We start from the raw sequence: 12,512 nt of genomic DNA on the forward strand, positions 1-12,512 counted from the left end.
AGGGATTAAAACAGACAAGGATTAAAACATACAGGGATTAAAATGGACAGGGATTAAAACATACAGGGATTAAAACTGACAGGGTTTAGAACCGACAGGGATTAAAACTGACAGGGATTAAAACCAACAGGGATTAAAACTGACAGGGTTTAGAACCGACAGGGATTAAAACTGACAGGGATTACAACCGACAGGGATTAAAACACACAGGGTTTAGAACCGACAGGGATTACAACCGACAGGGATTAAAACCGACAGGGATTAAAACTGACAGGGATTAAAACCGACAGGGATTAAAATTGACAGGGATTAAAACAGACAGGGATTAAAATGGACAGAGATTAAAACCGACAGGGATTAAAACTGACAGGGTTTAGAACCGACAGGGATTAAAACTGACAGGGATTACAACCGACAGGGATTAAAACACACAGGGTTTAGAACCGACAGGGATTACAACCGACAGGGATTAAAACCGACAGGGATTAAAACTGACAGGGTGTAGAACCGACAGGGATTAAAACCGACAGGGATTACAACCGACAGGGATTAAAACCGACAGGGATTAAATTGACAGGGATTAAAACCGACAGGGATTAAAACCGACAGGGATTAAAACTGACAGGGTTTAGAACCGACAGGGATTAAAACTGACAGGGATTACAACCGACAGGGATTAAAACACACAGGGTTTAGAACCGACAGGGATTACAACCGACAGGGATTAAAACCGACAGGGATTAAAACTGACAGGGTGTAGAACCGACAGGGATTAAAACCGACAGGGATTACAACCGACAGGGATTAAAACCGACAGGGATTAAATTGACAGGGATTAAAACCGACAGGGATTAAAACCGACAGGGATTAAAACTGACAGGGATTAAAACCGACAGGGATTAAAATTGACAGGGATTAAAACAGACAGGGATTAAAATGGACAGAGATTAAAACCGACAGGGATTAAAACTGACAGGGTTTAGAACCGACAGGGATTAAAACTGACAGGGATTACAACCGACAGGGATTAAAACACACAGGGTTTAGAACCGACAGGGATTACAACCGACAGGGATTAAAACCGACAGGGATTAAAACTGACAGGGTTTAGAACCGACAGGGATTAAAACCGACAGGGATTACAACCGACAGGGATTAAAACCGACAGGGATTAAATTGACAGGGATTAAAACCGACAGGGATTAAAACCGACAGGGATTAAAACCGACAGGGATTAAAACAGACAGGGATTAAAACAGACAGGGTTTAGAACCGACAGGGATTACAACCGACAGGGATTAAAACCGACAGGGATTAAAACAGACAGGGATTAAAATTGACAGGGATTAAAACTGACAGGGATTAAAACTGACAGGGATTAAAACTGACAGGGATTACAACCGACGGGGATTAAAACCGACAGGGATTAAAACTGACAGGGATTAAATTGACAAGGATTAAAACATACAGGGTTTAGAACCGACAGGGATTAAAACCGACAGGGATTAAATGGACAGGGATTAAAACTGATAGGGATTAAAACTGACAGGGATTACAACCGACAGGGATTAAAACCGACAGGGATTAAAATTGACAAGGATTAAAACATACAGGGTTTAGAACCGACAGGGATTAAAACCGACAGGGATTAAAATTGACAGGGATTAAAACCGACAGGGATTAAAATTGACACGGATTAAAACATACAAGGATTAAAATGGACAGGGATTAAAACTGAGAAGGTTTCAAGCCGACAGGGATTTAAACCAACAGGGTTTAAAATTGACAAGGATTAAAACGGACGGGGATTAAAACTGACAGGGATTAAATTGACAGAGATTAAAATTGACAGGGATTAAAACTGACATGGGTTTAAAATCGACAGGGTTTAAAACCGACAGGGATTAAAATTGAAAGGGTTTAAAACTGACAAGGATTAAAACTGACGGGTTTAAAATCGACAGGGTTTAAAATTGACAGGGTTTAAAACTGACAAGGATTAAAACGGACAGGGATTAAAATTGACAGGGATTAAAATTGACAGGGATTATAACAGACAGGGATTAAAACAGACAGTGATTAAAACTAACAGGAATTAAACTGACAGGGATTAAAACTGACAAGGATTAAAATTGACAAGGATTAAAACGGACAGGGATTAAAACCGACAGGGATTAAAACTGACAAGGATTAAAACTGACAGGGATTAAAACTGACAGGGTTTTCAATCGACAAGGATTAAAACCGACAGGGATTAATCTGACAGGGATTAAATTGACAGAGATTAAAATTGACAGGGATTAAAAGTGACATGGTTTTAAAATCGACAGGGTTTAAAACCGACAGGGATTAAAATTGAAAGGGTTTAAAACTGACAAGGATTAAAACTGACATGGGTTTAAAATCGATAGGGTTTAAAATTGACAGGGTTTAAAACTGACGAGGATTAAAACGGACAGGGGTTAAAACTGATAGGGATTAAACCCGACAGGGATTATAACAGACAGGGATTAAAACAGACAGGGATTAAAACTAACAGGAATTAAATTGACAGGGATTAAAATTGACAAGGATTAAAACGGACAGGGATTAAAACCGACAGGGATTAAAATTGACAAGGATTAAAACTGACAGGGATTAAAACTGACAGGGTTTAAAATCGACAAGGATTAAAACGGACTGAGATTAAAACCGACAGGGATTAAAACAGGCAAGGATTAAAATTGACAGGGATTAAAACAGACAGGGATTAAAACAGACAGGGATTAAAATTGACAAGGATTAAAACCGACAGGAATTAAAATTGACAGAGATTAAAACTGACAAGGATTAAAATTGACAAGGATTAAAACCGACAGGGATTGACATTGACAAGGATTAAAATTGACAGGGATTAAAATTGACAGGGATTAAGACCGACCGGGATTAAAATTGACAGATTAAAATTGACAAGGATTAAAACGGACGGGGATTAAAACCGACAGGGATTAAAACTAACAGGGATTAAAACCGACAGGGATTAAAACTAACAGGGATTAAAACTAACAGGGATTAGAATTGACAAGGATTAAAACGGACGGGGATTAAAACCGACAGGGATTAAAACTAACAGGGATTAAAACCGGCAGGGATTAAAACTAACAGGGATTAGAATTGACAAGCATTAAAACTGACAAGGATTAAAACGGACAGGGGTTAAAACTGACAGGGATTAGAATTGACAAGCATTAAAACTGACAAGGATTAAAACGGACAGGGGTTAAAACTGACAGGGATTAAACCCGACAGGGATTAAAATTGACAGGGATTAAATCTGACAAGGATTAAAATTGACAGGGATTAAAATTGACAAGGATTAAAATTGACAGGGATTAAAATTGACAGGGATTAAATCTGACAAGGATTAAAATTGACAGGGATTAAAATTGACAAGGATTAAAATTGACAGGGATTAAAATTGAGAGGGATTAAAACTAACAGGAATTAAATTGACAGGGATTAAAATTGACAAGGATTAAAACGGACAGGGATTAAAACCGACAGGGATTAAAATTGACAAGGATTAAAACGGACTGAGATTAAAACCGACAGGGATTAAAACAGGCAAGGATTAAAATTGACAGGGATTAAAACAGACAGGGATTAAAATCAACGGGGATTAAAACTCACAGGGTTGAAAATTGACAAGGACTAAAACGGACTGGGATTAAAATTGACAGGGATTAAAACCGACAGGGATTAAAATTGACAGGGATTAAAAGTGACAGGGATTAAAACAGACAGGGATTAAAATTGACAAGGATTAAAACCGACAGGAATTAAAATTGACAGAGATTAAAACTGACAAGGATTAAAATTGACAAGGATTAAAACCGACAGGGATTGAAATTGACAAGGATTAAAATTGACAGGGATTAAAATTGACAGGGATTAAGACCGACCGGGATTAAAATTGACAGATTGAAATTGACAAGGATTAAAACGGACGGGGATTAAAACCGACAGGGATTAAAACTAACAGGGATTAAAACCGACAGGGATTAAAACTAACAGGGATTAAAACTAACAGGGATTAGAATTGACAAGGATTAAAACGGACGGGGATTAAAACCGACAGGGATTAAAACTAACAGGGATTAAAACCGGCAGGGATTAAAACTAACAGGGATTAGAATTGACAAGCATTAAAACTGACAAGGATTAAAACGGACAGGGGTTAAAACTGACAGGGATTAGAATTGACAAGCATTAAAACTGACAAGGATTAAAACGGACAGGGGTTAAAACTGACAGGGATTAAACCCGACAGGGATTAAAATTGACAGGGATTAAATCTGACAAGGATTAAAATTGACAGGGATTAAAATTGACAAGGATTAAAATTGACAGGGATTAAAATTGACAGGGATTAAATCTGACAAGGATTAAAATTGACAGGGATTAAAATTGACAAGGATTAAAATTGACAGGGATTAAAATTGACAGGGATTAAAACTGACAAGGATTAAAATTGACAGGGATTAAAATTGAGAGGGATTAAAATTGACAGGGATTAAAATTGACAGGGATTAAAATTGACAGGGATTAAAACTGACAAGGATTAAAATTGACAGGGATTAAAATTGACAGGGATTAAAATTGACAGGGATTAAAACTGACAAGGATTAAAATTGACAGGGATTAAAATTGACAGGGATTAAATCTGACAAGGATTAAAATTGACAGGGATTAAAATTGACAAGGATTAAAATTGACAGGGATTAAATCTGACAAGGATTAAATCTGACAAGGATTAAAATTGACAAGGATTAAAATTGACAGGGATTAAAACTGACAGCGCCGCTGAGTCGCTGTATTGATAAGGATGTCGGCTAAATGGCTAAAATACACCATACAAAATGTGGAGCTCCAAATATACACTGTTCGAGTGTGTGTGTGTGTGTGTGTGTGTGTGTGTGTGTGTGTATGTGTGTGTGTGTGTGTGTGTGTGTGTGTGTGTGTGTGTGTGTGTGTGTGTGTGTGTGTGTGTGTGTGTGTGTGTGACAAAAGTGGATGTGAATATATATTTGTTCATATGTATGTGGCCTACCTTTCCTGGCCCTGGCTGCAGCGTGAGCAGGCCTGGCCCCCAGAGACAGCAGGAAGCAGGGGTGGTCAGTGTGGTCTGGGACAGGGTTAAAAACCTGTCCGTCCTCTGGCGACAGGGCCTGGTCGATGTGAGGACAGTCCTCATCTGCTAGGGCCGCCTTGGCTGCTTCTCCGTTCACCTTGGGATCTGGAGGAAAGCCTACTGAAGAGTTCAGATACCGTTCAGTCATTCCCTTCACTTCAGCTGGTCCTGTGGACTCACAAAACGATAAATCAGAAGATACAGAAGAAGAAGAGGAGGATGAGACGCAGTGGTCATCATCATCATCATCTGGTGCTGCTGCTGAGTGCTTTTTACATATTCTGTCAACAGTCACAGACATTCACTTTAGGAGAGAGAAAAAAAGGAGAGACAGACAGACAGACAGACAGACAGACAGACAGACAGACAGACAGACAGACAGACAGACAGACAGACAGACAGACACAGAGAGAGACAGCGAGAGACAGAGAAAGACAGAGCGAGCCCCCCAAGCCAGAGCACAGCTATGCAGAGGCGCTGAAGGGACAGGAGCCACCTCAAGTGGATGACATTAGACAGCTGCTCAAGTCCATCTACTCTAAATTAATTTAAACTGTCAAAAAAAAGAAGACTGATTGATGGAACGAATCAACACCTTAGTCCCAGACCCTCAGCACTTAGCATCTCAGCCAAAAAGAGCCAGCCCACAAATCTGCTACATCCAGTATGGGCTGCAACCCCCCCCCCCACCCCCACCAAGATCAGCCCATCCACCTCCACCCCCCTTCCAGGACCAGACTTCCTACCCCAAACCCAACACGCCCCCCCACGACCAGACCCCCCACCCACAGCACCAGTCCACACACCCTCCTAACTAGATCACCAACCTCCAAGACCTGCCCATCACCGCCCCCATCACCCCTCCAAACCAGATCACCAGCCTCTAGGACCAGCTTGCCCCTCCTCCAAACCAGACCCCTGGCCCCAAAACCTGCCCATCACCCACCCCACACCCCCTCCCAACCAGACCTCTGGCCCCTTGGACCTCACCACCACCTCACCTCACCTCCAGCCAGTAACTGAACCCACTGCAGCTCAGCCCGCAGCATAGCCATGCAGAGGCGCCGAGAGGACAGGATCACCTCAGATGGGTGAGATCAGGCGAATGCCTCAGTACATCTGCTCTGAATGTATTTAAGTCTGTTAACCGAAAAAAAAAGAAGAAAGATTGATTGATGTATATATCAACAATGTTTTGTAACGATTCTGAAAGGTTTATCTCATTGTGAACATTAATTGTTATTATTTGTTACAATGGCCTGCCTTTCCATTAGTACTTGGAATATCCAAGGCCTGAGCTCATCAGCTTTTGGCCTGAAATGTAGAAATAGAGAATTTCAGGAGAACATCAGAGATATTGACATTATGATATTAATGGAAACATGGAGTAAAGACAACAAAATCACTCATTGTCCTCCAGACTATAAAGAAATAACTGTATTGTCACACAAACTCAGCACAGTACAGCAGGGTAGAAACTCAGGAGGTTTGTTATTGTGGTACAAATCAAAATTAGACAGACACATCGGTGTCATGAAAAAAGGAAAATATCATATCTGGCTAAAAATTAGTAAAGAAATCTTCAACGCACAAAAAGATCTCTTCCTCTGTGCAATGTATATATCCCCCCATATGAATCTCCCTATTACACTGACGACACATTTACACCGTTAGAGACAGAAACAAGCCGTTTTCAGGCTCAGGGAAATGTTCTTGTCTGTGGAGATCTAAACACACGGACAGGCACCCAGAATGACTTTGTATGTTCAGATGGCAATAACTACATTTGTAACTCACTTGATAAAGCCAATAAGTTTGTTTACTCCCACAGAAGCAACTGTGATCCAGCTACAAACAGACATGGAAAATAACTCTTGATGCTCTGTCGCAGTCTGGGTCTGTATATCGTCAACGGTAGGATAAGAGGAGACACTCTTGGAAGACACACATTTTGCTCACCTCTTGGAAATAGCACAGTAGATTACATAATAACCGATATAGACCCCTTGTCAATTAGAGCATTCACTGTCAAACCACTAACCCCCTTTCTGATCACAGCCAAATCACTGTGTTCATCAAAAAGACAGAAATCAACACTATCAAACCACAGCCCAGTAAGCTGCTCCACATAAAGAAACCATACAGATGGGCTGGAAACAGTACAGAGGAATTCAAGAAAACCATTGACAATCACGAAATCCAAAATCTTTTAGATAGCTTCCTAGATACCCCTTATATCCTCAGTAAAGAAGGTGTCAATCAGTCCGTGGAACAAGTTAACAACATATTTGAAAAAACAGCAAAAAAAGCAGGATTAAAAAGATCAAGATCAAAACCAAAATTTAAGAAGATACCTGGTTTGATGCAGAATTTCAATCAATAAGGAAATAACTTCACAAGTTATCAAATCAGAAACACAGAGATCCAAATAATACATCAATTAGACTTCTTTATTGTGAGACACTAAGACAATATAAACGCACTCTCAGAACTAAGAAAGCTCAGTACACCTGTAAGCAACTGACAGTGATTGAGGAGTCATTAAACATCAATAAATTTTGGGACAATTGGAATTGCTTCAAAAAAACAAATCATGAAGAATTAGTGATTCAAGATGAGGATATCTGGACAAACCATTTCCAAACTATATTTAAGAAAGTCCAATCAGATCAAAACACGGACCAATGTAACATAATGAGCAAACTAGAAAAATTAGAACTGTCAAACAAGGAATATCAAAACTCACTCGACTCCCCCATCACTGAGCAGGAACTTTTAGACCAAATTGGCAAGCTGAAGCCCAAAAAGCATGTGGACCTGATGGCATTCTAAATGAAATGCTAACATCCATGAATGAAAAGTCTCAATGTGCTACACTTAAGTTATTCAACCTAGTTCTGAGTGTGGGTTATTCCCCTGATATCTGGAATCACGGATTAATCACACCAATTTTAAAAGTGGAGATAAATTTGACCCCAACAACTACCGAGGCATCTGTGTGAACAGTAACCTGTGGAAGGTATTCTGTAGTATCATCAACTCACAGCTAATAAACTTCCTTATGAAACACAATGTCTTGAGTAAAAGCCAGATTGGATTCTTACCAAACTACCGCACTACTGATCATATTTATACCCTACACACCTTAATTGAAAAACATACTCAAAATAAAAACAAATTATTCACTTGTTTTATCGACTTCAAAAAAGCATTTGATTCTATTTGGCATTACGGATTGTTCTACAAATTAATGGAAAGCGGTGTAGGGGGAAAACACATGGTATTATAAAATCAATGTACTCGAGAGCTACATGTGGAATCAAAATAGGATCCAAAAGAACTCACTATATCCCTCAGGAGTGCGGAGTGAGACAGGGCTGCCCTTTAAGCCCATCTCTGTTTAACTTGTATATCAATGAGTTGGCAACTATGCTGGAAAACTACCAGCAACTGGACTCACTCTGCAAGACAGTCAGGTCAAATTCCTGCTCTATGCGGATGACCTGGTCCTTCTTTCACCATCGGAGGAAGGACTCCAGACTCAATTAGACCTTCTTCAGAAGTTTTGTCAGACCTGGGCCTGACAGTTAACATGACTAAAACTAAAATAATGATATTTCAGAAAAGATCCAGATATCAGCAAAGACAGCACATATTTAGATTAGGACCAAATGAAATTGACCATACATTTAATTATACCTACCTAGGCCTTAGAATCAATTCTAGAGGAACGTTCAACATGGCAGTGAATGAACTAAGAGACAAGGCACGCAGGGCTCTACTTGCCATAAAAAGACAAGTCCCTTTTGAAATTCCAATTAGAATCTGGTTAAAAATATTTGAATCAGTCATAGAACCAATTGCCCTTTATGGCAGTAAAGTGTGGGGTCCACTTGCAAGTGAAGAACTAGATAAATGGGAAAAACATCCAATTGAGACCCTGCATATGGAATTCTGTAAAAACATTCTTAAAGTCCATCGGCACACCACAAACAAGGCATGCAGGGCAGAACGAGGCTAATATCCTCTTCTGATCAAAATTCAAAAAAGAGCAATCAAATTCTGGAAACTTCTAACATTCAGCGACCCACACTCTCTCCATTATAAAGCCTTGCAATACCAAGAGTTGAGCAAAGATAAGAACTCTCCTACCAACCTGGTCTTCAGCCGTCCTGTTCCACTAACACATACTAACACTTTAGAGACACAAGACCAGGTCCAAACTACACAACATAATCGGCTTCAACAAATTCCCTCAAACCTAAAAGACAATTATTATGAATATTGGCAATCTAAGACAAAATCCCAAAGCAAGATGCAATGCTATTTGGCCCTAGACATTAGCAGATCACCTCATTCAAATAAAAGAAACACATTTGAGAAACATACTGATGAAGTACAGACTCAGTGAGCATCGCCATAGAAACAGACTCAGTGAGCATCGCCATGGAAACAGACTCAGTGAGCATCGCCTAGCAACAGAAACAGGCAGACATAAAAAGACCCGGATGGCAAAAGACGAACGTTTCTGTCAACAGTGTGAAGACAATGTTGTCGAGACAGAGCTGCACTTTTTAGCTGAATGCAAGACGTTCCGGGAAATCCGCCATTACTCCTTTCCGAAACTTGAGGAGAGACACCCCAAATTCACTGCCCCGCCGAACCCCAGAAAACCGCCCCACATACTAGGTGAACACACAGGCAGTGTGTACTGTGGCTGCACAGTATGTTCTAGCCTGCCACTGTCTGAGGCACAGTGTGTGATACCCCGTACTCCTTCCCAACATGGAGGACCGGGACAACACCCGGGGACACACACACACACACACACACACACACACACACACACACACACACACACACACACACACACACACACACACACACAGGGCCACACAGACGATGGCAAAAAGATTTTTTATTGCATCTGTTGATGTATATGTGCCCTGTATTGTATACTGTTCTTGTCCTTTATGTGAACACACTCTAACATGCACACACACACACACATGCAGAGACTGACAAATTCACACACATCCACTCACACAGGATCTTGTTGCCATGACGTAGCTGTGTAAGCTGTTGTACTGCATGTGTTGATGTGTATATGTTGTGTATTCGCGCATTCTTATTGTTCTTTATGTGAAAATGCTTTGCAATACAAATGTATATTTGTCATGCTGATAAAAACACATTTGAATTTGAATTTGAGAGACAGAGAGCGAGAGAGAGACAGAGAGAGAAAGAGAGAGAGAGACAGAGAGAGAGACAAAGAGAGAGAGACAGAGAGAGAGACAGAGACACCTTTTGACCTTTAACCAAGCCTTTAATGGTCCAATTCTTCATTCACATCAAGATAACAATATTAACACAAATACTCATATACATAGTGAAAAAACACAACAATTACCAAACACAGTAAAAACAAAAGGATACACACCTTCCCCTATTTTTTTTTCAGAAATTAAGAAGAAGCACTTGGTTTTCTACAGTGCAGAGCACATCCCCATGTCCCCACATAGAAATAAATCCTTCCAAGTGTTAAATAAGTTTGAAAAACATGAACTCGATTTTCAGCCGAGCAGCCACTAGACCCCTGAACATGAGTGTAGCATCTGTGGACCCTGTGCCTTTCATTCTGTTCCTTCTGGTAAGCCAAATGCTCATTTTCGCCTGACCTATCAAAAAATTAACCAAGGTGACACGTCTGCACTGTGCTGCCATGTACCTCGGACCAAAGACAAACAGGTTGTCTGCGAGAACCTCTCCTAAACCTCTGAGCCACCGCTGCAGTACAGAGAAAAGAGGGCTCAACCTGGGACATCTAAGCCATAAGTGCTGTAGAGTTTCCTCATCAACAGAAAGAGCAATGGCTCCCTGCCCTAGGATCAATGTGTGCCACATGTCTGTTCATAGCCACAGCCCCATGCACCACCCTCCACTGTAGATCCGCGAGTTTGTTTCTCAATGGGGGGTTTGTACAGGGACCTCCAGTTGGCCCTGGGGGACGAGCCTGGTGCCAACATACTCAACCGCCTCGACTCCTGCACGCCGGCTAGTGATGTTCCATTGAGAACCTTTACAGCGACTGCATACAAGGCCTTCTGTGATGTACTTAAGAAGTCAGGTAGTTCTGGTGTTTTGAAGGATAGAATGGCCACTGCTGCACGGATTGATAAAGATGGAAAAACAGGCCGCATAGCTGGCTGATCCTCTCCACACTATGCTCGTAGTGCCTCTCTGAAGAAGCCAGGAAGTGCACTGATCATTTCCTCCAACAACCTCTCCATCAAGCGAAGAGATTTAAAGCCAGTCTCTTGGCTCAAAATGCCAGCCGTCTTCCACTGTCTGCCTGATCTGAGACACACTAACTTCGTAAGTCCAGCTCTTATGATGGATCTCTGTACACTTAGAGAGCTGAGCATCCTGCAGCGTATCAGTGGGATATGGAACAGTGGTTCCTCCCCTACACTGTCATAGAGCTGGGAGTAGTCTCAGCTGGTGCATAAGACCATTCCTAAAGAGCGGAGGACAGCTTGATAGAAGAGTGTTGTCGTGAACTCCATGCCAGCCAGGTCCAGAAGGAAGAAGTGCTTGTCATAGTTCAGGTTCATAATCCTCCGAAGCAACACAGATGCCGTTTCACTCCAAAGTCGCTGGTCATGGTATAAAAGGCGCTGCACAGTTTGAAGGCGAAAAGCCATGATGCGACTGCAGAGGTCAATCAAGCCCTGGCTTCCTTCCAGCACTGGTAGGAACAGTACAGCAGACTTGGTCCAGTGAAAGCCTCCCCAGAAGAAGTCCACCAGCTTCTTCTGTACTTCCCGTATGAGCGTGTCCGGAGGTTCTACAACTGTAAACCGGTGCCAGAATATCGAGGCAATCAAGTTGTTAACAATCAAGACTCTCCCCTTATAGGACAACTGAGGCTGGATCCAAGTCCATCTAGACAATCGGGCACTGACCTTTTCAATTAAACCCTCCCAGTTTTTGCCCAGAAAGCGGTCACTGCCCAGAAAGACACCTAGGCATTTTATCCCTTCTGTATTCCACTGAAGCCCCGCTGGTAATGTCGGCTTTTCTTTATTGTTCCACTCCCCCAGCAAGAGACCCTCAGATTTTGACCAATTGACTTTTGCAGAGGAAGCTTGTTTGTATGAGGCCAATTTCTGCTTGAGAATTTGTAGATAGTTTTGAGTGGTTATGAAATACTGACAAGCCACAGCCTCAAGACTTAGTTCACTCTACAATACTGACAAGCCACAGCCTCAAGACTTAGCTCACTCTACAATACTGACAACCCACAGCCTCAAGACTTAGTTCACTCAACAATACTGACAAC

The 12,512-nt window shown here is 41.4% G+C and overlaps 1 protein-coding gene across 1 annotated transcript in view; it reads right to left on the reverse strand.

Moving 5' to 3' along the window:
• Positions 1–12,512, reverse strand: part of LOC130111528 (potassium voltage-gated channel subfamily C member 1-like) — an 81,335-nt gene that overhangs the window by 34,897 nt on the left and 33,926 nt on the right. The window contains exon 4 of the mRNA XM_056278751.1: positions 5,090–5,275. Coding sequence (XP_056134726.1) covers positions 5,090–5,275 — 186 coding nt within the window. The remainder of the gene's footprint in view (positions 1–5,089; positions 5,276–12,512) is intronic.

This window comes from Lampris incognitus, chromosome 4, assembly GCF_029633865.1.
Source record: "Lampris incognitus isolate fLamInc1 chromosome 4, fLamInc1.hap2, whole genome shotgun sequence".
NCBI lineage: Eukaryota > Metazoa > Chordata > Actinopteri > Lampriformes > Lampridae > Lampris > Lampris incognitus.